Source organism: Garra rufa, chromosome 1, assembly GCF_049309525.1.
Source record: "Garra rufa chromosome 1, GarRuf1.0, whole genome shotgun sequence".
Lineage (NCBI taxonomy): Eukaryota > Metazoa > Chordata > Actinopteri > Cypriniformes > Cyprinidae > Garra > Garra rufa.
In genome coordinates this window covers 49,771,285-49,798,128 of record NC_133361.1, presented here as the reverse complement: position 1 = coordinate 49,798,128, position 26,844 = coordinate 49,771,285, and the positions used below count along the sequence as shown (strand labels likewise).

Genomic DNA, 26,844 nt, shown 5'->3' with positions numbered 1-26,844 from the left:
TGAGTTGGCCCTTCAAATGATGTTGGAAATATATTGTGATTTTTCACAGCAGGACCATGGCCATTACTCAGAGGACGAAGCGGAAGATATGCCAGAAAAATCTCTGTTGCCTGCAGATAAAGAGAGGAAGAGTGAATGTCAGTAACTGATTTAGACGCACATCAAGCACATCACAGTTATTAATGATTGAATTCAGCATCTTTGTATTTTAAACTCTCTTCTTACAGCAACAAGACTGAGTTCTTCAAGTAGCATAGACATAGAACAGGGCCGTGTTCGTACCAAGCTACGCAAGTTCCTCCAGCGGCGGCCCACCCTGCAGTCAGTCAAAGAGAAGGGCTACATCAAAGGTTTGTACCTGAACTTTTGCTGTGATGAAAGTGCAGTCCATAAATACTGAAGACTTACTTTCAAAGAATTCAAGCAGATATCAATGCAAATCCTGAGTGAGACTTGAGGACTTGTATTCACAGTAAACCATTCTGACCTTTAGTTTGTCTTTGTTTACAGAGAATGTGTTTGGCTGCCACCTAGACACTCTCTGTCATCGGGAAAACACAACCGTGCCGAAGTTTATGGAAAAATGTATCAGATCTGTTGAGAAAAGGGGTAAGCGTTTCTTTTTGGGGTCTGTTTGCGAGTTCCTACGTAAGAAAAGTTATTCAAAAGGCCAGTGTCTGTTTGCCTGGTGCAGGTCTGAAAATAGATGGAATCTACAGAGTGAGCGGGAACCTGGCTGTCATCCAGAAGCTGCGATATAAAGCTGATCATGGTAAACAAGAGCTAGACACATCATCACACTTACACTGTAAAAAGTTTTCACCAGTTTCAACTTGAAAACTTAAGTTTAGCAGCTGCCTTAAGTTTTTAAGTTAAATCAGCTTAAAACTAGAAGTTATTTTAACGTATTTAGTTATTTTAATAATTCCAATAAAAATGAGTTGATATAACTTGTTTAAATGACTTAAGTTGATTTAACTTAAAATCTAAAGGCAGCTGCTAAACTTAAGTTCTTAAGTTGAAACTGGTGAAAATGTTTTACAGTGTACTTTAAAGGGATAGTTTATGCAAAAATTAAAATTCTGTCATTAATAACTCACCGTCATGTCGTTCCAAACCCGTAAGTACTTTGTTCATCTTAAGAACACAAATTAAGATATTTCTGATGACATCCGAGAGCTTTCTGATCCTGCATAGACAGCAAAGCAACTGAAATGTTCCCAGGTCCAAAAATCAAAAATATCATGAAAAATATCTTAATTTGCATTCTGAAGACGACATGTCGGTGATTGATTAATGACAGAATTTGCATTTTGTGGGTGAGCTACCCCTGTGCTTTCAACCCTTGAACCTTATACATCCACCAGAATGCTGAAATAAACAACAATCTGCTAAAACACCTAAATTACTACAGTGATAGTTGTTAAGCGATGTTTTAAAACCTTCTAACAAGGAGGATTATTTTAGATGTCAAATTGAAAGCTTATTTTTTATGGTAAATAGCTATACACATAATATTAATGATAGAATGAATGATGAATGATTACTATACATGGTTACTGCTGTAAAATCACAAACTCATGTGGAATCTATTTATTTATTTCTTTATGTTTCTATCATAGCAGTGGTAGAACAGTACTGTTTTATTGACTATATATGGTAAAACTGTATATTGCTTTCTTTCTGTAGAAGAGGATCTGGATCTAGAGGACGGGCAGTGGGAAGAGATCCATGTGATCGCAGGAGCTTTGAAACTTTTCTTACGTGAACTTCCTGAGCCTCTTTTCCCCTTCAGCTTTTTTGATAGGTTCATCGCTGCCATTCGTAAGTGTTACTGTGCTATTTTAGAGAATGAAATCAATGCTTTTTTGTTTTAAATTGATTGCTTTTTGGCTTGAAGGGACATCATTCACTCACCATCATGTTGTACTAAATTTGTTGAACACAAAGAAAGATATTCTAAAGAATGCTGGTAAGCAAACATTTGCTTGTAGCCATTGACTATCATAGTATTTTTTCCATACTGTCAAAACCAATGGCTACCAGAAACTTTGGCCACCAACATTTTTTAGAAATATCTTCTTTTGTGTTCAGCAGAAGAAAGAAACTCATACACGTTTGGAAAAATGTTGGGTAAATGATGACAACATTTTCCCCACTGTTTTTGGGTGGACTATCCCTTTAAGTTTTGACACGATATATGATGTTTCATTAACAAAGTTCGGGAGAAGCGCGTCAGATACTTAGCGTAAACAGCACAAGAGGAGCCCACTCAAGTCAATCAGCGCCATAGGTTAAATACAGCTGACTCACCTCCATTCACTTGATGGTTTATCAGTAACTGGTTCGCCTGTCCGCTACTACGTCGCAAAGACAAACTGCCACAAAAGAAGACGATTCCGACTCTCCTCCGGCCGGCTCCAGGACCGTGTCTTCCCCGCATTTCGCTTCAATTGAGCCCCAGGCCTCATCTCGCGGCCGCTGCTCGGCCCGGACCGCCTCACAACGCCTCGGCCTGCCCTCGCCTCCATCGGCGAGAACACCAGCCGATTCCCCAGCATCATCCGCTCGGTCAGGCAATCAATTCCGCCCATAGAGAAACGGACCATGGCGAGTATGAAACTAGCGCTGGCAAAATCCGATGTCCAGCCTTCACGCAAGTTAAACAAAACAGAATTATTTAACTTGTACAATAATCCAAAGAATCGATTCCGAAGCATTAGGAATTGAGAGTCGATTCCAAAGTTTGGAATCGATCCCATCAAGGGGAATTGACTCCTTATTCAGAGCCGTGTTCCGTTCAACAACTTATATCTATGTATATAGATGCCTGTCAAACGAAAGACTGCATCCCACGAAGGCTGCATATCTCAGCTGCTAGTCATCAAATGTTGCCGAACGTTTTCGGCGATTCATGAAAATAAACTGAATGAAACGATCATTACAGAGCTCGTCTGAAACACCCATTAATTCGGCTCTTGCTCACTGATAATTGTCCACAAATTTGAGCGCTGCACGACGGAATAGACGTGAATGACGTCATCTTATTTACACCCTATATATAAATGCTATCTTTAACCTTTATCAGCCAATGATAATTCTGAAAGAAAATGCAGAGAGCACCAATCAGTGGTCTCTAGAGCGCACCTGATTGACAGCTAATCCACAAGCTCTAACATTAGTGTTGTTGTTAAAGTTGTTTATTTTGTTTCACTGTATCGTTTGCTAATTTTGTGCGACGCATACTGTTAAAGTAAATATCATTCAGCTGAACTGTGGACATTAGACACTTCATGACTTGTTTTAGTATTGCAATAAATGCATGTCCACTGCTGAGCCCTGGGTTATGACTAATTCCATGGGCAATGCAGACAAATTACAATTTAAAATCTGTCAGAGCTACAAAAATATTGTACATTTTCATATTTTTACAATGAAGCTTCATATTATGAGAAAGCTACTTTCTTTGACTTCAATATCCTGCAGTCATTGCAAAATTAGCTTCCTCCAATTTAAATGGCAAGAATTGAAAACAACAGTGAGGAAATCGATTCTGAACCAGGAATCGAAATTGATTCCAAAAATTTCGGAATCAAACAACCCTACACAGAACAATGGCCGCAGCCCAGCCCTCCACCGCAGCTCCTCCTCAAGCAATGCCTGGGCCCGCAGCCCAAGCCAGCATTCGGCCGCTTCGTCTGCCAATCGCAGCCCTGGCCACCAACTTCTTTCTCGTGGAGTTTGCAGCCCAAGCAAGCGCTTGGCCACCAGTCTCAGCTCCGCCGCCCGCCCCCGGCAGCTCGGAGCTCGAAGCTCAAGCGAGCGCTTGGCCACAATGGCCGCCTCACACAGCCCCGCCTCCCGCTGCCGTCAGCTCGGATCTCGCAGCTCAAGCGAGCACCTGGCCACACTGGCTGTCACACACAGCCCCGCCTCCAGCTCATGTCAGCTCGGATCTCGCAGCTCAAGCGAGTGCTTGGCCGCACTTGCCGCCTCACACAGCCCCGCCTCCCGCTGCCGTCAGCTCGGATCTCGCAGCTCAAGCGAGCACCTGGCCACACTGGCTGTCACACACAGCCCCGCCTCCAGCTCATGTCAGCTCGGATCTCGCAGCTCAAGCGAGTGCTTGGCCGCACTTGCCGCCTCACACAGCCCCGCCTCCCGCTGCCGTCAGCTCGGATCTCGCAGCTCAAGCGAGCACTTGGCCGCACTGGCTGTCACACACAGCCCCGCCTCCAGCTCATGTCAGCTCGGATCTCGCAGCTCAAGCGAGTGCTTGGCCGCACTTGCCGCCTCACACAGCCCCGCCTCCCGCTGCCGTCAGCTCGGATCTCCCAGCTCAAGCGAGCACCTGGCCGCACTGGCTGTCACACACAGCCCCGCCTCCCGCTGCCGTCAGCTCGGGGCTCGCAGCTCAAGCGAGCACCTGGCCGCACTGGCTGTCACACACAGCCCCGCCTCCCTCTGCCGTCAGCTCGGGGCTCGCAGCTCAAGCGAGCGCCTGGTCGCACTGGCTGTCTCACACAGCCCCTCCACCAGCCTCCTACAGCTCACTCCTCCAACCACAGTACTCGCTCTTCACTGCAACACCAATGCCCATGCCATCAAATGCCACAGCTTCAGAGCCTCCCCAAGTGGCCCACAGCATCCGAGCACAGATACTGGCAGAAATTCAGGATGCTGGCTCCAGAGGCGGAACAATCCCCAACTCCAGTTCCTCATTATTCAGGATTAAGATTCCCCTAAACCACCCACTGAAACCCCTCCTCGACGCGTCCCTCAACACCATCCTCCAAGCATTCTCTCCATGAACCCTCCAGTCATACATAACTGCGTGGAAATGCTTCAAAGCTTTCTACCTCTCATACAACACACCCTTCCTGGATTTTTTCCCTACTCTCAATCACCTCATTCATCTCTTTTCTCGACAGGATCAAGGGACTCCAAGCCGGGCCCATCAAGGGCTACCTGAGCGCATTCAATTTTTCCACAAGCTGATGTTCGGGGCACCCTCTCCCGAAATAAATAACTCACAAACCTCTCTACTGATCAGGGGTTTCAACGATCCAGGCCCACCCGGCCCTACCCTAGACTTCCCATAATGCTAGACATCCTCTCACACACACTCCGCACCAGTTACCAGCCTCTCAGTACTGCCCGGACAGTCGATGCCATGTTCATTTTAGCCTTCTTCGGGTTCCTCAGATGCTTGGAACTCACCATCTCTTCTAAATTTGATCCAAATACCAACCCCACCATTTCAGATTTAACAGTACACGATAACGGTACAATTTCCTTCCTAATTAAACAAAGCAAGACAGACCAAGCCAAAAAAGGCCACCTCATCTACATCTTCAACCTCCCTTCTCCAATCCAACCCTACCAGTCCATCCTTCAGTTTCTCTGCCTCAGAAATACCCAGGCTAAATCCCCCCGCGAGCCCTTGTTCTTAGACGAAGCCAAAAGACCTGCTAATAGCTTCTGGTTCCAAAAAACATCTCAAGTCCGTCCTGCAATCATCAGGCATCCTAGCAGGAAATTTCTCAATCCACTCTTTTCGCATCGGGGCAGCAACATCAGCAGCCCAGAAAGGCCTCTCCAAACAGCAGATCCAAACCCTAGGAAGATGGACATCAGAAGCCTTTCAGAGCTAAATCAGAACTAGCCAGTGACATATCAAAGAAGCCCACAAAACCCTCATCGGCCCATAAGCCATCCAAAGTAACCTTCCCACTCCAGGTCTCCCTATCCCCCCCCCCCCCGCCTGGTGCAATGCTAGGAGTCTTGATCTCCCATCGTTGCCATGAGAGCCCTCCCAGGCGGGTCTTTTCTCCCTCCCGGCCCGGCGGGCCTAACCCTACACCTTCCCCTGCCTGGTGCAACACTAGGAGTCTTGATCTCCCATTATTGCCATGAGAGCCCTCCCAGGCAGGTTCTTTCACTTTCCCTTCCCGCCCGGCCGGCCAGACTCTATGCCTCCTCCCCCCGCCTGGTGCAACGCTAGGAGTCTTAATCTCCATAGCTGCCATGAGAGCCCTCCCAGGCGGGCTTGTCTTTCCGCCTCCCGCCCAGCGGGCCAAGCGCTATGCCTTCCTCTGTCCGATGCAATGCTAAGCGCCGTGATCTCCCATCATTGCCACGAGAGCCCTTCCAGGCAAGTTTTCCATTCCCGCCTGGTGGGCCAAACTCTACGCCTCCTCCCCCCGCCTGGTGCAATGCTAGGAGTCTTGATCTCCTATCATTGCCACGAGAGCCCTTCCAGGCAAGTTTTCCATTCCCGCCTGGTGGGCCAAACTCTACGCCTCCTCCCCCCGCCTGGTGCAATGCTAGGAGTCTTGATCTCCTATCATTGCCATGAGAGCCCTCCCAGGCAGGTTCGTTCATTTTTCCCTTCCCACCCAGCGGGCGGGCCAAACGTTACACCTTCCCCCTGCCTGGTGCAATGCTAGGAGTCGATCTCCTATCATTGCCATGAGAGCCCTCCCAGGCAGGTTCGTTCATTTTCCCCTTCCCACCCAGCGGGCGGGCCAAACGCTACGCCTTCACCCTGCCTGGTGCAATGCTAGGAGTCGATCTCCTATCATTGCCATGAGAGCCCTCCCAGGCAGGTTCGTTCATTTTCCCCTTCCCACCCAGCGGGCGGGCCAAACGCTACGCCTTCACCCTGCCTGGTGCAATGCTAGGAGTCTTGATCTCCTATCATTGCCATGAGAGCCCTCCCAGGCAGGTTTTTCTCTCATCCCCCCCACCCAGGGGCTAAACTCTCCCTTCCCCCCGCCTGGTGCAACGCTAGGAGTCTTGATCTCCCATCGTTGCCAAGAGAGCCCTCCCAGGCGGGCTTTTCATTCTGCCTCCCCGCCGGTGAGAGCCCTCCCGGTCGGGCCTACATACTCGCCGCCCACAAGCGAGACTCATCTATCCAACGCCGCGTGCCATAATCTCCCGCCTATCATCTCAGTAGTCCTTCCGACCCCAAATCACGTACTTCAACATCAACAGCCGGCAGGGCCTACCTGACTGTAGCCTCAAACCAGAGCACTCTGGCCTGCCTACCTGCCAACTTCCCGATCATCAGCCCCCGTCACATTAGTGCCTATTTTGGGGGGTGTCTTTAATCCGGCGGCTGTCCTTCTATCTATTTGCTTTTTGGGGGGTACTCTGGGTTCGGGCCATCCCCGAGCTCGGAGCCCTTCACCGGACAGCACGCCAAACATGCATTTCTATTCTCCGGCTAATTATATGTAAGCGCGAACTCGTGAAATGATGTTTCATTAACAAAGTTCGGGAGAAGCGCGTCAGATACTTAGCGTAAACAGCACAAGAGGAGCCCACTCAAGTCAATCAGCGCCATAGGTTAAATACAGCTGACTCACCTCCATTCACTTGATGGTTTATCAGTAACCCTCCACCACCCCATCTCCTCACTCCGAGTTCTCACTACTCCTATTGGGGGGTACTCTGGGTTCGGGCCATCCCCGAGCTCGGAGCCCTTCACCGGACAGCACGCCAAACATGCATTTCTATTCTCCGGCTAATTATATGTAAGCGCGAACTCGTGAAATACACTACCAGTCAAGATTTCTAATGTTTGTTTTTTTTTTTTTTATGAAGTCTCTTTTGCTCACCAAGCCTGTATTTACTTGATCCAAAGTACAGCAAAAACGGTACAATTTGGAAATGTTTTTACCATTTAATATAACTGTTTTCTGTTTGAATATTTTTTAAAATGTAATTTATTCCTGTGATTTCAAAGCTGAATTTTTAGCATCATTACTCCAGTCACATGATCCTTCAGAAATCATGCTAATATTCTGATTTGGTGCTAACAAAAACATTTATTATTATTATTATTATTATTATTATTTTGAAAACAGCTGAGTAGATTTTTCCAGGTTTCTTTGATGAATAAAAGGTTCAGAAGAACAGCATTTATCTGAAATAGAAATCTTTTGTAACATTATAAATGTCTTTATCATCACTTTAAAACAAAAACTGAAAGCATACTTGCTAAATAAAAGTTTTATTTAGCAACTATGAAAAAAAAACTTATACTGACTCCAAGCTTTTGAATTTCTTGCTTTTTATTTTAAATAAATGCTGACTTTTGGATCTTTCTATTCATTAAATAATTACAAAAGTACTCACCTGTTGTAAATACTTATCATTCTAATAATAAATCAGCACAATGATTTCTGAAGGATCATGTGATCAAGACTGCAGAAATGATGCTGAAAATTTTGCTTTGATCACAGGAATAAATTACATTTTAAAATATATTCAAATAAAAACCAGTTATTATAAATAGTAAAAATATTTCACTATATAACTGTCTTTTCTGTATTTTAGATCAAATAAATGCAGGCTTGGTGAGCAGAAGAGACTTCTTTAAAATCTTACGGTCCAAAAACTTTTGACTGGTAGTGTACCTAATAGACCACTTCTTTCATAAGAGTAAATAAAAGTAATATATTTTTGACATGAAAACTATTGATGTATATTTGCTCTGACAGCTATTTGATTTGGCTACGGTTCTTTTCTAAACGATGCAATAGCATCATGAACTCTGAAATGTATGATTCATGATTCCACTTGACTATTATGGAAACTCTAGGGAGTATCTACAAAAACAATACACTGTTTAATTTCCAAGACCAAAACCTCATTTGTGCATGTTTAAGACCTTAAGAATTGTATTTGTTTTCTAGAAATGAGTGACTACAGCCAGAAAGTGTCCTATATTCGAGATCTAGTGAGAAACCTGCCTTTGCCCAACCATGACACCATGGAAGTTCTCTTCAAACATCTTCGCAAGTATGGACCTATTTTTCACTTATGCCTCGTTTCCACTGAGCGGTACGGTACGGTACGGAACGGAACGGTACGCATTTATTTGCGTTTCCACTATCAAAAGTTGTGAATGGTACCAAAATGCCGAACTGTACCGTACCACTTTTTGGGTACCCTTCCGTTGTGGTACCTAGCACAGTGGAACGGTACTAAAGGGTGGAGCTAGACTCACTGCAGAGCGTTGATTGGTTGACAGAGAATCGTCACTTGCGCGTGCTACAGAACGACAACGCAACACAAGAGGCGCCATTTTTAAAACACACACAACACCTTGCAAAACAATGCCACCGCGAAACATAACTCACGAATGTCCTCCATTGATGTTTGCGGTCTTAGCTTTCTTCTTTGCGCGAGAATGACGTCAAGCTACTTTCCGTCATACACCACGTCTATCAAGTGACGTTATCACTACTTTCCGTCATACACCACGTCTATCAAGTGACGTTATCACTACTTTCCGGCATACACCACGCCTATCAAGTAAGGGTACTGTCGGCAGTGGAAACGCTAGCCAATTCATGGTTTTCCGACCCGACCCGTACCGTACTGTACCGTACTGTACCGTACCACTCAGTGGAAACGAGGCATTAGTTTCAATGTAGTATGTCAGTGCTGACCATTTTTGTCACAAATCTGTAGAAGTACTAAATGCATCCTCACTCTATTTACTGAAAAGCAATTTTGACCATTTACCCATCTTGTCCTACAGAGTGATTGAACATGGTGAGCTGAACCGCATGTCTATCCAAAGTATGGCCATCGTGTTCGGCCCGACGTTGCTGAGGCCACAGGAGGAGTCCAACATCACCATGCACATGGTCTTCCAGAACCAGATCGTGGAGCTCATTCTCAACGAGTTCAATGAGCTCTTCCAAACCAAATGAAATCACCTGTTGGAAAGGAAGAGAACACAACCATCACATCTTCTGATATTCCCAAACAAACAAGGTTACTGACTGTTTTCTGTCTACTGGACATTGGACATTGACTGTCCCAAGCATTGTGAAACCTCAAGAAACTGCCTTGTTCTTAAATGCAATCTGTTTTTGGTACTGCTGAAATCTAGAGAACAAAAAGCCGAAGGGATCATCTGCCGACATGATCAAATGGATCTGATAAAAAAAGAAAATTGGTAATTTGTCAAAATGTTATGATTGAGTTGAAAGCCCTCAATAAGAAATAACTTACAACAATTGCTTTAAAGGTATTAGACATACAGAGCACACACTTGTACATGTTACTGAATAATATAGTGTATATTATTGTTACTCACCAAAACTGTTCCTGTGGAACAACAACATTCTTCAGTTAGCCAAACAAGCTCTTTCCTTTGTGATTATAGTGCAAATGTTGAATGAACAAGTAAATGTCCTTCACAAAGTGTGGATGGACATTTGGTTGATTTGTAATTTTTCTCTGAGCAAAGATCTTGATGATGAAACCCTGGACTTGTGTGCTTGATCACCAATATGGAGGGAGCACTTAGAGTGAGAAAAAATGTTTTATTAATCAACTGTATGACTAATATTTTTCACTGTCTTTGGTCTCTAAGATGAAATGTTGTTTTAAAATGCTGGCAGTACAATGTATAGAAGTATGAAAAGAATATAATGAACCGTTTTTGCAGTAAAGTAAAATATGGATTTGCATTGCATGTTAAAAACTATGGATGTAGACTAAAGCTGTACATATTTTAAATATGTTGTTTATATAAAAATATGGTTAAGAAATAATTGGCAACTTCATTTTATTACAGAGAGAAACATTCTGTAAATAAAACAGATACACCATATTTAATGTTATGCAAATATGTGCATAGTTTTTACACTGGTAATTACTGATATTTAGGAAATAGTTACAATAAAACCAAAAATGTTTTTCATATTATAAGAGTACATATATACAAGGTTTTATAAGTCAGATAAAGTGTGTACAGCAATTTATTGTAGAGAACCAATATTATCACTGGACTATAGATACATACAATGTGAGAAATTATAAATAAATACGGTTTCTTCATTTTCACTCTTTGGTTCTTGTCTTTGTTTACTGTTCCCTGAAATATTTTCCAGCTTTCAATTACCGTTTGGCCACTTTTTTTATTCTTTATTCTTTACATATTACATTACGGTATACTATGCTATATACTGGTCAAAGTCATTAGTATTAGTACTCTAGGGTACATTTTTTATGCAGACAGGAGATTCAGCTATCTGGTATCCTTTTTATGGACTAAAATAAGAGTCTTACTCAGAAGTCATGTATAGTGTGTAACTGTTACACATGAGAAATGAGAAAAAACAAAAACAAAAGAATTATAAGTCCAGAGCAAAATTTTGTGAAATATTTTCCCTTTGGGAAAATAAGTTTTAAATTTTAGATTTGGTCATATATGTGACCCTGGACCACAGGTATATTTGTAGCAATAGCCAAAAATGCATTGTATGGGTCAAAATTATAGATTTTTCTTTTATGCCAAAATCATTAGAATGTTCTGTAAAGGTTGTGTTCCATGAAGATATTTTGTAAATTTCCTACCATAAATATATCAAAACTTCATTTTTGAGTAGTTATATGCATTGCTAGTAACTTCATTTGGACATCTTTAAAGGCAATTTTCTCAATATTTAGATTTTTTTTTTTTTGCACCCTCAGGTTCAAGATTTTCAAATAGTTGTATCTCGGCCAAATATTATCCTATCCTAACAAACCAGAAAGCTTATTTATTCAGTCTTCAGATGATGTTTAATGAAAAATTGACACTTATGGCTGGTTTTGTGATCCAGGGTGACATACAGTGCCTTGCAAAAGTATTCATACCCCTTCTTTTTTTCACATTTTGTTTTGTTGCAGCATTATGTTAAACTGCTTTAAATTAGTTTTCCCCCACATCAATTTACACTCCATTCACCATAGTAATGACAAAGCAAAAACCAGATTTGCAAATTTTACAAATTTATTAAAAATGAAACACTGGAATAGGTACATTGAACAAGTATTCATACCCTTAACTCAGTACTGTACATAGTTGAAGCACTTTTACAGCCTCAAGTCTTTTTGGGTATGATGTGACAAGCTTTGCACATCTGCATTTGGCAATTATCTGCCATTCTTTGCCTCACCTTTTCACCTCTCAAGCTCTGTCAGCTTGGATGGGGGCTGGCAGACATTTTCTAGAGTCCTAGTTGTTCCAATCGTCTTCCATTATGGATAACGCTTCTGTCAACCTTCAATGCAGCAGATTTTTTTCTGAACTCTTCCCTAGATCATTGCCTTAACGCAAGTCTGTCACTGAGCTCTACAGGCAGTTATCTTGACCTCAGGACTTGGTTTTTGCTCTGATATGCATTTTCAGCTGTTAGACCTTTTCTGAGAGGTGTGTGCCTTTCTAAATCATACTCATTCAAATGAATTTGCCACAGTTTAACTCCACTCGAAGTGTAGTAACATCTAGAAGCAATATGAATGCTCCTGAGCTAAATTTCGAGTGTCCCGGAAAAGGGTATGAATACTTATGCAACGGGATCTTTTCAGTTTTTTTATTTTTAATAAATTTGCACAGATGTTAAAAACCTATTTTTTGCTTTGCCATTATGGAGTAGGGAGTGTAGATTGATGTGGGGGAAAAAAGTAATTTAAAGTAGTTTAACATAAGGCAGCAACATTACAAAATGTGAAAAAATGACGGGGTATGAATATTTTCACAAGGCACTGTATGTAGTGAAATAGCAGTCGATTAAAAGAGGGCCTGACATATACAGTCAACCCAGATATAATTTTTGTTATAATTTATGTATTTTTTTACTAGTGTGTGCAGGACACTATAGTTCATTTATGTAAGTAAGTAAGGATAGCAAAATAAAGTAAACTGTGACATATACCCAAAAATTCTTGATACAGTGGACTACCAATAAAACTGATACAAAATACAAATAGGGACCAAAAATTACTGAGACACTGACATAACCATGTTTTGCTTAAGTGTTTTTTCTTTAATTGCAAACGCGACCTTTTTACACAACAGACTGAACAAAATTAAGCATCTCTTGGTAACGAAGTATTGATAGTTGTGTAAATATTGTCATGCTAACTTTTGTCTGAATTTTGGGCCGTTTGTAATCCATTACATACCTTTCTATCAAAGTTATCTGACATTATCAAGATGAATTTGTTCTGACACAGTTTAACTCTGAGTTCTTGTCATATTTAATTACCTTTTTCTAAACGACAGCGAATAAACTGTAATAATGTGAGAAATGTTCAAGGTGTCAGACTACATTTTGGGTTGCCTGTGTGTCTGTCAACAGAATGAAAAGTCCTAGCCAAAAAATTCCTCATACTTACAGCGTCACCTCCTGGTTGTTCGCGTCAAAGCATCTGACGCATCCGCAAATGAATTATTTGATTGGTGCAGCGTAAAACGTCAAAGAAGACGAGAGAAACATGGAGGGCAAGACTCCGGACGCGTCCTCAACAGCGCAAAAACCTCTTACACCTGCGCAGAAACAGCTCCTTAAAAGACAGCAGGAATTGGAATACTTTAAGAGGCACTCAAAACAACTGCGAAGCCGTAATTTGATCACGGGCCTGACCATCGGAGCCTTTGTGGTGGGCCTATGTATCCTTCAGAGTGTCATGACTGTTTTATTTTGATTAAGTTAGTGGTAAACATCACTTTGCACATTAAATGTATATATGGTATATATAATATTAACATATGGGACAAATTTTTTTTATTAGGTATTATTTACCGTAGTAAACGTTTGTGTTTCTGTTAAATGTTATTAGCACATTTTCAGGCGAATAAGGACATAAATAGCCTGTAGTTGTTCAGCTTATACCAAAATAATATCATAAGTCATAACCTAATGTCCTTAACCCCTCCATCAGTCAGCTACACTATTCTCTCAGTGAGGCAGGAGAGAATCATGGATGAGATTGATGAGGAAGCAAAAGTCTTCGTCATGAAAGGGCCTCGGACGGGGGCCAACTCTTAGGTGCTCCTCTGTTTCAGTGATACCAGTTTTGCAATCCTACCATTTGTCTTGATGTTTAAGACTGTGGACCTCTTGCATTCAGTATCAATGAACACATTTTCGAGTGGCCAAATTATATGGCACAAACCAAAATGCCCTTGTGCACTTGTTAACTGTTGCATTTTGCACTCAGGAATGATTTCATTATATATTTATTGATATTAGTCGTTCCTTGTCTGCTTTTCTTATGTTAGTTGCTGTGGTTTAAAATAGAATAAAAACCTATGTTGATCAACATTGAAAGGTTTCGTATATATTGCTATTGTATATTTCAGAACTGTCCATTTTACAGTATTCTATTGTATTCCACTAGATGGCAGTATGTGAAGACACATTAGTAGGAGGTGATAGGAGCTGGTTTGTTTATAAAGTGTACAGGGCAGGCATATCTTGATAACAGGACACACTGTACCTTGACTAGCGACATAGAAGGCTGTTTTTAGAGTCTTTAAGAACTCTAGGAAATTTCATAACAAATGTGACCCTGGACCACAAAACCAGTCATAAGGGTAATTTTTTTTAAATTGAGATTAATTTAAAAAAACAAAACTAAATATTGAGAAAATCACCTTTAAAGTTGTCTAAATTAAGTTCTTAGCAATGCATATTACTAATCAAAAATTAAGTTTTGATATATTTATGGTGGGAAATTTACTAAATATCTTGACTTCTCTTCTTTAAATATCCTAATGATTTTTTGGCATCAAAGAAAAATGTATCATTTTGACCCATGCAATGTATACAAATATATTCGTGCTACTTAAGACTGGTTTTGTGATCCAGGGTCACAAATGTCATAATGAAAAATTGTACATAATGTATTTAACAATCCTAAGGTCTGCAATCTGTGTGCCATAGAGCTATGTTAAATTTAACTTTTGCAACATTCTCCACTCTGATAATATTATTACTGGGGTTGTTAAAGGAATATTCCAGCTGGCATAATTTTAATTTTAAATGTATTTTTTATCAGTTGTAGTGTAATATTGGTTAAATTAATTTAGAATTTTTCCTCCTTTCCTTTAAAAAAAGGCCAGAATCTGGTATACAGTGAGGCATTTATGAAAGTGAGTAGGAGCCAATCAAGAAACTATTAAAACAATATTTTAACAAGATATAAACAATATGAATCAAGCATGAAACATGATTTTATTTTGAAGAAAAAAATGCTTATTAACTTATTAACCTGTATTGCCACCACAAAACAACAATTCAAACAAAGTTATAGCTCAAGTATTACATAAATATTAAACAAGAATCTATAACTATATATATATATATATATATATATATATATATATATATATATATATATATGACCCTGACCCTGGACCACAAAACCAGTCGTAAGTGTAAATATGTCGAAATTACATCTGAAAGCTGAGTAAATAAGCTTTCCATTGTCCTATTTTAACAAACAATATATCAATGTTTGTCTGAGATACAACTATTTGAAAACCTGGAATCTGAGGGTGCAAAAAAATCCAAATATTGAGAAAATCGCCTTAAAAGTTGTCCAAATGAAGTTCTTAGCAATGCATATTACTAATCAAAAATCAAGTTTTTATATATTTATGGTAGAAAATGTACAAAATATCTTCATGAAACATGATTTTTACTTAATATGCTAATGATTTTTGGCATAAAAGGAAAATCGATAATTTTGACCCATACAATGTATTTTTGGCTATTGCTACAAATATACCCGTGCTAGCCTACTTAAGACTGGTTTTGTGGTCCAGGGTCATATATATGAATTAAAAATGCACAATATATTTGCTTTTTTTATGAAAAGGTGGAGAATAGCCCAGTTCCGCCACTGAATAAAAAATAAAAAAGGTAATTGCAACTTTTTATCTCACAATTCTGACTTTTTTCTCACAATTGCGAGTTTATGTCGAGCCATTTTATTTATTTTTTTCTCAGAACTGTGATATAAACTTGCAACTGAAAGTTATAAAGTCAGAATTGCATGATATAAACTCGCAATTCTGAGAAATTAAGTCAGAATTACGTGATATAAGCTTGCAACTGAAAGTTATAAAGTCAGAACTGCAAGATATAAACTCACAATTCTGTCTTTTTTTGTCAGAATTGCATGATATAAACTCGCAATTGCGAGTTTTAAAGTCATAATTGTGAGACATACTCGCAATTCTGAGAAATAAACTTGCAATTCTGAGAAATAAAGTCAGAATTGACTTTTTTCTTAAAATTGCGAGTTTATATTTCACAATTCTGCATTTATAACATGCAGTTGTGAGTTAAGTCAGAATTGTGAGATATAAACAGTCTTTTTTCCCCCTCAGAATTGGACTTTATAACTCGTAATTGCAAGTTTATATCTCAATTCTGAGAAAAAAGACTGAATTGCGAGAAAGTTGCAATTGCGAAAAAAAATTCTGAGCTCACAATTCTGACTTTATTTCCCGCAATTGTGAGTTTGTATCATGCAATCCTGAGAAAAATAGTCAGAATTGTGAGATAAAAACTCACAGTTACCTTTTTTTTATTCAGTGGTAGAAATGGACTTCTATAGGGAGTAGGCAAATGTATTGAGAAATTTCATTAGCAGATGATTTTTTTCACAGGTTTCACATAGGAAAAGTTTAGAATTTCTATCAAATATTACACTGAAAGATTTGATCTAGTCATTTTAATTTTGTAAAATGTTTAGTTGTATACTATTGTATCATTATTAATACTAGCATGGCAATAAATAAAGTAATTATGTGTTAATACAATTTATTATTATTATTTAAAAGAAAAAGAAGGGGCAAGTGTGTTTTTTTCTTTTTTGTGGTAATGTTTGATCGTAAATGCATGCATAGGACGACTCCTCTATGCATGTAAACTATCCCCAGCGTTTATGCATTTTGCTGGAAGCTTGTTATTCTTTTAAATAATCTACCTGTTTCTGAACATATGCCCTTCACACACACCCAGCACAGAGATAAAGCGTGAGGGCAGAAAGCTAATGAGGGCCATCACTATTTCGTGAGAATAACATCATCATCTCGTCTCTCACATGACCCGCTTCTGTTGCGTGTTTATGTTGTCTCGCAATCCAACAAGCTGTTCTTAATGTGAGATATGATTCGGCAAAAGTCTTGTAGGGGGAGGGGTTGATTAGTACCGAGTGGAGGCAGAGAGGCCCAGCTGCTCACGAAGCAGCAATATGTTCATACTGATAAGCACACACACACACACACACACACACGTCGTTCTTTTGAGTTTGTGTCACGTGACACCTGTCATAGCTTCAGGCATTAGCCATGCGGTATCACACTCAAGCGGTCTGAGATATATATTATATTCTGACTTTTTTTCAGAATTGCATGATATAAACTCACAATTGTGTTATAAAGTCAGAATTGAAAGATATACACTTTTTTTCTATATTATATTTATATATATTCTTTTTATGCTTTCATTTTATTTTGTTGTTGTATGCATTTATATAAATATTAATTGTGATTTCAGTTTAGTCATTTTAGTACTTCATGTTAAACTAGCTGAAATAAAATAAGTTTTTTATGTTTTATTACAGTTAACATTTAAGTAACAATGTTTTTTGTTACTGGTTTAGTTTTAATTTTAGTTTTTGTCAAAGGAATTGTTCAACCAAATACTAACATTTGCTGAAAATATGCGGTTTCTTCATCACAGAATAGATCTGGAAAAATTTAGCGTTACATTATTTGCTTGCCAATGGATCCACTGCAGTGAATGGGTGCCGTCAGAATGAGAGTCCAAACAGCTAATAAAAACATTACAATAATCAACAAGTAATCCACATGACTCTAGTCCTTCAATTAGCATCTTGTGACATGAAAAACTGTATGTTTTAATAAATCTATCATTTAGACACTTACTTTTTGGCCAGTGTGCCAAAAATATTGGCCCTCTATACATAATGTTGCATTTTCTAGAACAAAAGTAATCTCATCTGAATCAGGAAAGAAATATGCATAGATCAGGTACTGTTTACAAGTGCAAATATGTCTGTGGACAAGAAAGGATGGATTTTTTCACTGGAAGAATCAGTATTATGGATTATAGACTAGTGTTTTGGCCAGAAGTGATAAGTTAAAATACCTTAATGATCAATTTGTTTTATACAAACGCAGCTTTTCACTTCACTAGATGTTAATTGATGGACTGGGGTCTTGTGGATTATTGTGATGTTTTTATTAGGTGTTTGGACTATCATTCTGACGGCACCCATTAACTGCAGTGGTGAGCAAGTGATGTAATTTAAATTTCTTCAAATCTATTCTGATGGACAAACAAACTCATCTACATCTTGGAAAGCCTGAAAGTGAGTACACTGTCAGCTAATTAAAATTTCGGGGTGAAATATTCCTAAAATGATCATTTTCCAACCTGTATAATTTTGTTTTCTTCCCTGTGGAATGCAAAAGACATAATTGAGAATTAAAAAAGTATGAGAAATATATCCGTGTTCTATTGCCACTGAGTGTTCATCACTCCTGTGATCTCTGTTGTCTAAAATCAACATAAACACTGTTGTCAAGTCACCTGCTGCTGTGGATGAAACCTCCCCAGTGGCCCGCGATGAGAACATGCCGATTTAAAGTTAATCCTTAGAGTATTTAAGCCAATAGAAACACAAACAGTCGGAAGCTGATGACCTATGCTTGAGTGGCTAGACCCTCACGCTTCTCTGTGATCACAATCAGTCCATGTCCTTTAATTGGGCATCAGCGCATTGCTAGGAAACTAAGCCATAATAACAAAGACACTGACAGCGAGAGAAACACAGGCTGCTTAAAGTAGCCACCGTGAACCTATAGAGATTCATGACTTGGTGTGGAAAAGTTTCACTGATTGTCAGTAGACAAAGTAAAGAAGTAACCAAGAAGTTTATTTGTATTGCTATGCCATATATGCTTGTTGTATGTGAACGGGATAATATTAATAGTCACATAAACCCATTATAAACATTTGTTATGTACTATGTCATATTGCCAGACAGTCCTCTTAGCTATACTGATGAGTAGCTAAATGTGGCACACGTCTGAGCTTATATCAACATGCCGTGAAGAGGATTTAGTTACACCTGATGTCTGTTTTTGCAAATCTGATACTGCTCATCAGCTGATCAGTTATTATTAGTTTCTGTTATGTACTAGCTACTGTAACATGATCGTGGAGTCCTACCTAGTATTCAAATTAGTGGATGACTGACTGATAGTTTCGCATATAAATTCTTAAATTATTTGGTCCACTCCATCCTAAATACAGCTGAGATCAAAAGTTTACATACACCTTGCAGAATCTGCAAAATGTTAATTATTTTACCAAAGTAGGAGGGATCATACAAAAAGCATGTTATGTTTTACTTAGTACTGACCAGAATAAGATATTTCACATAAAAGATGTTTACATATAGTCTATAAACTGCCTACTGTTCTTCACAAATTCTTTGTTTTTTCATCATTTTAGTGTATTTGATCCCTTTCCGACAATGACAGTATGAGATCTTGAGATCCATCTTTTCACACTGAGGACAACTGAGGGACTCATACTTAACTATTACAGAAGGTTCAAATGCTCACTGCTGCTTCAGAAGGAAAAACGATGCATTAAGAGGGGGTGAAAACTTTTGAACAGAATGAAGATGTGTACATTTTTCTTATTTAGCCTAAATATCATATTTTTTTAATGTAGTACTGCCCTTCAGAAGCTACAGAAGATACTGACATGTTTCTCAAAAAACAAAATAAGTTTTACCCTGATCTTTAAGTTCTAAAAGTTTTCACCCCCTGGTTCTTAATGCATCATTTTCCCTTCTGAAGCATCGGTGAGCATTTGAACCTTCTGTAATAGTTGCATATGAGTCCCTCAGTTGTCCTCAGTGTGAAAAGATGGATCTCAGAATCGTACAGTCATTGTTGGAAAGGGTTCAAATACACAAAAATGCTGAAAAACCAAAGAATTTGTCGGATCTAAAGGATTTTTTCTGAAGAACAGTGAGCAGTTGAACTGGTCAGGACAAACAAGAGACTCATGAACAACTATCACTAAAACAACAACAACAACACAGTATTAACTGTATGTAAACTTTTGAACAGGGTCATTTTTATAAATTCAACTATTATTTTGTCTTGTGGACTATATGTAAACATCCTTTTTTGTAAAATCTTATTCAGGTCAGTACTGAATGAAAAATAGCATGCATTTTGTGTGAAACCTCTTATTTTAATAAAATAATTAACATTTTGCAGATTCTAGTTTCGGCCTCAATTGTATGTAGTTAAATTTTTGAATGTGCTTCAGACTAATGCAATACAGCAGGATTTAATCATTCTCAGTGCAGAATGACAGTTTTAAGCTTGACTAATAACATGAATGTCAGCAAGGTTTCTGACTAATCAATCTCATGGGAACCGCAGAGAAATAATTCCATCTGTTCAGTTCATTCACTTTTAAATGGGGAGGTTTTGATACTTGCCTTTTGGATTTGCATTAAGCAGCTGTTTCTTCAATTCTGTACTTCATGATTTCAAAGATCTGGGGTTCCCTGCACTCCAGTTTGACTGATTGACTCTAATGATCTTGCAACAGACAAACCCAAAGTAACTTATGCAATCGCATGTGGCAAGCAGTTTCAACATTTATTTCTTAAAAGTAAAATCTTTTATAGAATTTTTATTTCTGCTTTTTTTTTTTAGATTCAGTTGTTCACTATACTTATTTGCTAGTAGTCACTTTAGCAATAGCAACAAGTAACTTTTCCATTCTTTATCTGTGCTTAGATATCAACTTTCGAGGGTGAACTTTACAGTTGAAGTCAAAAGTTTACATACACCTTGCAGAATCAGCAAAATGTAATTAATTTACCAAAATAACAGGGATCATAAGAAATGCATGTTATTTTTTATTTAGTACTGACCTAAATTCAGTATTACAAAAGGTACAAACGCTTACTGATGCTTCAGAAGGAAACACAATGCATTAAGAGCCGAGGGTGAAAACTTTTGAACCGAATGAAGATGTGAATATTTTTCTTATTTTGCCTAAATATAAATATTTTTTTTATTTAGTACTGCCCTTCAGAAACTACAGAAGATACTTAGATGTTTCCCAGAAGAAAAAATAAATTAAATTTACCCTTCAAATTCAAAACATTTTAACCCCCCAGCTCTTCATGCACCGTGTTTTCTTCTGAAGCATCAGTGAGCGTTTGAACCTTCTGTAATAGTTGCATATGAGTCCCTCAGTTGTCCTCAGTGTGAAAAGATGGATCTCAAAATCATACAATCACTGTTGGAAAGGGTTCAAATACACAAAAATGTTAAAAAACCAAAGAATGTGTGGGTCCTGAAGGATTTTTCTGAAGAACAGCAGGCAGTTTGACTGTTCAGGACAAAGAAGGAAGTCATGAACAGCTATCAATAAATTAAAAAAAAGAAACAAAGAAACAAACAAAAAACAACAGTATTAAGAATCAAGCGTATGTAAATCTTTTATTTGAAATATCTTATTCAGGTCAATACTAAATAAAAAAACACATTTTGTATGATCCTCTTATTTTGGTAAACTAACATTTTGCAGATTCTGCAAGGTGTATGTAAACTTTTGACTTCAACTGTACAGTCACTTTGGCAACAAGCACTATACAGTGAACCTAGTGAAAGTCAAAAATACTTGTCATAGAACTACTAGTTATTAAAAACAGTTCTGAATGAAATGGTAACACTTTACTATAAGGTGTCATCTGTTAACTTTAATGTATTAACTAACATGACTAAACAGTGAACAACCCAGCAAATGGGGACGTCCCCCGGACGTTGCGAACGTCCGTTAAGGTCCGCAGTAGGTCCGCTTTATAACGTTCGCTGACGGACGTTCGGAGGACGTCCGGATTTGGTCCTCGTTTTGACGTCCGCTGGCGGACGTTCGGGGGACGTCTATTTTTGCATTCTATTTATTTGTTTTCTATTTATTATATATTAAACAAAAAGGCATCTAAGCTTGCTCTATTATTTTTCTATTCTATCTATTTATTATATAATTAGCAAAAAAAAAAAAAAAAAAAAAACCTGACTGAAACCCTCATATCAATTCCATATCATAAAAAGTGTCTGCTAAATTAATTGTAAATGTAATAGATTTGAATTAATTGTATAATGAAGTTAATGTTAAAATGTAATAACTTGCATTTCTGGAAAAAGAAAATAGGAGGGACTTCTGTAACTAAAGATGTCATCAAATCATGAGTCTGTTTTTAGCAGTTAGGCTGTCATTTAAACATCAAAAACATGATACCCTTCAATAATATAATTGAACATAGGCTACAATTAGGCTCTATGCATTCCCCATGCATGAAGAAAATTAGGTTGCGCTAAAAGTATGTTATAGAGTGATGAATGCAGCCAAGAAAATGAAGAATGGAAAAGAAAGTGGAAAATAACACAGGTAAGACAAATAAATGTATTCTACCTATTTACATATTAAACTGTTGGTAAACCAATAAGAAAAGATACTTAGGAAAATTATTATTTTTGCATTTAAATGTGTAATACAATATAGCCACATTGGGAGATAGGCTACAAGCAAGTGTAGATCAAATGAGCACGTGATTGAGTGACATCACTTTAGGGTTACGCGCATGTATCCATGGCAACGCTCAGCTGCTAGTGACAGTTAACGGTCCTCCCGGTCATTTCTTCAGACACAGCCTTTTGTTTTCGCTTTTGTCGGTCGAAAAGGTATTTATACTTTTATATTTATAGACAGTAGCTGCCGTAATCACTGTGTATCTCGTAATACTAAAAAGTTAACATTTTAAAACGTTTGCTGAAGTTGTCGGTCGTGTACGGCTGCTGACCGTTAGCATGTGAACACTTTTTGAAGCTAACCTTAGCATGTAAAGGTGAAATGATTAAATGTAGCTACATGATGTTTACAGAAACTTAACTTAGGTATTTAATTTTCATGTGGTAAAAATACACAGAGACGCCAATGCGGCAAAAGAAAAAACATTTGGGACGGATATCCTCATTCATTAAATTACTGACCACCTGGTCTAAATCAAAATTCTCAACAGTCTTTGCAAATTATTTTTCAATGGACAAACTATAGTCCTAGAAATAAAAAAAAATCATAATACTACTGAATGTTTTCATTTTGTTGTTTTAGGATAGAAGATAACGGGAAGAATTGCCGTCGGACTAACCCCACAGATGGCAACCACACTCACACACGGAAAGAGCACTGCAACTTTACAAATGTTCAGTTAAAATAAAGGTATTTTGCTCGATACAATGTGTTTGTTGTTTTTGATTAGCCTAAATGTAAAATAAAATGACATCCAGAGAATTTAAAGTGAAAGTCCCCTAAACATCCCGAATGGCCGCCGCACGCCCTGTGAACGTCCCCGTGAACGTCCGCTAGACGTAACGGGGACCCTACACGCTGACGTTCGCAGAGGCCATTTAGGGGACGTTCTGGGGACCTTTTTTTGTTAGCTGGGAATACATTTATTAGACTATTTATTAATCTTTGATAATGTTAGTTAATAAAAATACAGTCATTCATTGTTAGTTCATGTTAGTTCACAGTGCATTACCTAATGTTAACAAACAACGTCTGATTTTAAGAATGCATTAGTAAATGAACATTAATGCTGTAGAAGTATTGTTCATTTTTAGTTCATGTTAACTAATGTGTTACCAATTAAACAGATATATATTTTTTTAGATTAAATGTTTCAACAGCTTGCCATTAGACAACTGTAAGCTTTCTGAGACGTGAGGGACTGCATTTATGGCATTGTAGCTTGACTGTTAGTGGTCCCTCACAGACTAATTACTAAGGTGTTTTTCCACGGGGAGGAGCAACAAGAGCAGCAGAGTAGCGTACTAGACACTTGCGTTTGGAAAGCGAAGGTAGCCACAGCGTGCGCTCCGTGGACGAGCTCGAATGTCACGGCATGCTATTCGTTTTATTCCAATAACCGAATTATTAACCTACAGTTGATAACTTGCGTATTATTTCTACAGAACGTTAACTTGCGTTCGCATTTATTTTACTGTCGCGTTGATTTGTATATCTTTAGAATATAAGAGAAGTTCGTTGTTGAACTGTTGATATGTTTTGGAGCGTATTTTGGGGCTAAATATAAACGCATAGTTGTTATGGAGAATTTCTGGAACGCAAAGACATTCTAATGTTAACTACACAGATATCTACTACAATGTCACAGGCTGAGGTTGACATGGCAGGTCTTGGCTTCCCGAAGTTGCCTGCGGGTTTTGACGCGGACTCGTTCTTCCCAGCGCGCCTGCCACCGAGACGGAGGAGACACTCGGCGAACTCCAGGAGAAATGCCTACAGGTTTAACAAAATCCACACCATGGACGTTGAGCCCCAAGAGAGCATAGCACCTCTGACAAAAACTCTTTCGTGGTCAGCCGACAACATTTTATCGGAAGGTGCCAACGAGGAGAAAAAGACCGACTCTTCTCCTGCAACTTCACCTGTCTCCAGCTCTCCACCTGAGACGCAAGACTCGGACCCGCGACCGGCTGATACCTGGGCCACCGAGGAGCCCAGCGCGCAGGAGGCTGATGCCAGCTCGGACTCCGACGATGAAAGCACCCAGAAGAAAGCTGCTCTTTCAAGAGCTAGGTCGGGGAGCAAACGCGAGCAGGAGGAAAAGGATGAGGTTGAGACTAAAGCGGTGGCGACTTCACCTGACGGAAGGTTTCTGAAATTCAACATTGAGATCGGAAGGGGGTCCTTTAAGACAGTCTACAAAGGATTGGATACGGAGACCACCGTGGAAGTTGCTTGGTGTGAGCTACAGGTAAGAAGTTTTAGCTTTTAGTCAAGTTTTCGTTCAGTAAACTTCAGGACGTAGATGGTTTAGGTTCGCCTTCAGCAACCTAAATAGCCGTATGGCGCCCCTAGCGAAGTCAGTTTGCGGTTATTTTATTAGCAGTAGCTATAGATCATTTATCGGGTCACCAGGTCAGCAAGTGTTTTAGGAAGGGTTCTGTGTGGTCACAATCAGATGATGAGGAGGTGGTGATGAGAAGGGTGTAATTCAAATAACATTTAGTCTTTGTGTCATACAGTGACTGCAACCAGCTGATAACTGCTCCATGAATAATGTGTTTGTTATCTTTGCACTGTTATCAAATGCATCCGCATCTGTTCTTCAGTGGAAATGAGAGTAACACTGATGTCATCTAATACAGTTTTCATCAGCATGTGACATTATTGTCTAATCAAGGCAGTGGTTTTCTAAAAAGTCACATTTTTATTTTACTAGTATGCTGAAAATGCATTATCTCATCCTAAGAGGCAAGATCTCATCATGTGGGGTGTCAATAGGATGATTAATGTGCGAGGCTTGAGACAGGAATGGCTAGCTCAAGGTTATGTCAGGTTGAATGTTTAACCTATTTTTATTTTTACCTCAGACAGTAGTCTAAGTTTGAACTTTCCTCTAGTTTAATAACTTTGTTTTTAGGATGTGTGAACTGGTTCGCCACCTCTAGTAGCTTATTAGTGTAGTATAAGCAGCACAGTAGTTGATAAAATCATGTAGATGAAATCGGCTGGATCTGTTATTTTTGTTTTTTGAATTGATCTTGGTTGAATGGAATGTAGACGGTTTGATCTCATTTTAATTCAACCAAAATGTATTCAGACACCTTCAACATTTCTCACATTATCAGAGTTCATTTGCTATATTTTGCTAAAATATGACAAGAAGTCAGAGATAAACTGCGTCTGAACAGATTCATCTTGATAATGTCAGATAACTTTGATAAAAAGGTATGTAATGGATTACAATCAACCAAAATTCAGACAACTGTCAGTATGACAATATTTACACAACTATCAATACTTTGTTACCAACCAATTACCAAGCAATGCTTAATTTTGTTCAGACTGTGGTGTAAAAAGGTCACATTAGCAGTTAAAGAAAAAACATTTAAGCAAAACATGGTCAGGTCAAAGTGTCTGAATATCTTTGGTCCCAAATTTTTGTCAGTTGTACTGGTAGTCCACTGAGGAATTTTTGGGTATAATATGTCACAGTTTACTTGATTTTGCTATCCTCACTTACATAAAATGAACTATAGTGTCCTGCACCCACTAGTAAAATATAAAAAAATTATATCTGGTGTCTGAATAATTTTTGTATCTACCTAGCATTCTTCACTGTGCATTAGGAACTTTCTTCTCCAGTGAAAGCTGTGATGGCTATTATGTCTACAGTCCCAGGTAACCTGAGTATTTGGCACTGGACATTCTTCCAGGCTTCCTTATGGTGCAGGATGCAAGATGTCACATTCTATGGTTACTAGTCAAATTGCAGGTGCCATTAAGTATATTTTTCCAGCAAAGCTAAATACCAAACATGCTATGTTCACACCACAAATGGAGCTGGCCCAAATCTGCACCACAGATGTGATTCTAAGCAGTACTTTACAAATTTGATTTTGACTAATTCAATAACTCCCCCTAGATCTGATACAGTTGTTCTCATTTGGTGGGTTGCAGGTCTGTTCTGATAGGATCGTTGATAGCAAGAAAGGAAATTTAGGATAAAGAAATACCATAAACCAGCATTTTAAAGGCAGGATAAATTGGTTTCCATATTATTTGTTGTTGACGTCAAAGGTCTCACGTCCAAACTCTCAGGTCTCGCTTGGTAAAAGTTAACCAAATCAGCCGGATGCCAACATGAACAGGTTAGGTGACATACCTCATCCTTCAAAAGAATGAACAAAGCTACGCCTCTCTAAGAAAACATGACCTAGACAACATTCAATATACTGTCACTTGCAGTTATGATTGTCATATTATTGCTTAATATTATACTCGTGTTAAAAACGTAACTATTGTTATTTTTTATTTTCATTTTATTTAGGAAGATAAGATAATGTATATACACACACATAGCTGCAGTTAAAGT

The 26,844-nt window shown here is 38.9% G+C and overlaps 2 protein-coding genes across 4 annotated transcripts in view; both read left to right on the top strand.

The window, feature by feature from the left end:
- Window positions 1–10,872, top strand: part of arhgap27l (Rho GTPase activating protein 27, like) — a 49,414-nt gene extending 38,542 nt beyond the window's left edge. For 2 of the 3 annotated variants that reach the window (XM_073842267.1, XM_073842249.1), the window contains 7 exons: window positions 50–137; window positions 228–350; window positions 511–609; window positions 695–772; window positions 1,690–1,824; window positions 8,706–8,811; window positions 9,557–10,872. In XM_073842267.1, the coding sequence (XP_073698368.1) occupies window positions 50–137; window positions 228–350; window positions 511–609; window positions 695–772; window positions 1,690–1,824; window positions 8,706–8,811; window positions 9,557–9,731 (804 nt within the window). In that variant the 3' untranslated portion in view covers window positions 9,732–10,872. The remainder of the gene's footprint in view (window positions 1–49; window positions 138–227; window positions 351–510; window positions 610–694; window positions 773–1,689; window positions 1,825–8,705; window positions 8,812–9,556) is intronic. The other variant, XM_073842258.1, reaches the window with a different exon arrangement.
- A 2,414-nt stretch (window positions 10,873–13,286) lies between these two features.
- coa3b (cytochrome C oxidase assembly factor 3b) lies at window positions 13,287–14,126 on the top strand. The gene is made up of 2 exons (XM_073833456.1): window positions 13,287–13,465; window positions 13,738–14,126. The coding sequence occupies exons 1-2, from the start codon at window positions 13,291–13,293 to the stop codon at window positions 13,842–13,844; spliced, it is 282 nt and encodes a 93-aa protein (XP_073689557.1). The 5' UTR covers window positions 13,287–13,290; the 3' UTR covers window positions 13,845–14,126.
- The last annotated feature ends 12,718 nt before the right edge of the window (window positions 14,127–26,844 follow it).

Bases quoted from the DNA above. Each gene is read 5' to 3' on its own strand.
- coa3b (XM_073833456.1), top strand. From the start codon at position 13,291: ATGGAGGGCAAGACTCCGGACGCGTCCTCAACAGCGCAAAAACCTCTT. The intron at 13,466-13,737 runs GTATCCTTCAGA...CCCCTCCATCAG, and splicing joins AGCCTTTGTGGTGGGCCTAT to TCAGCTACACTATTCTCTCA.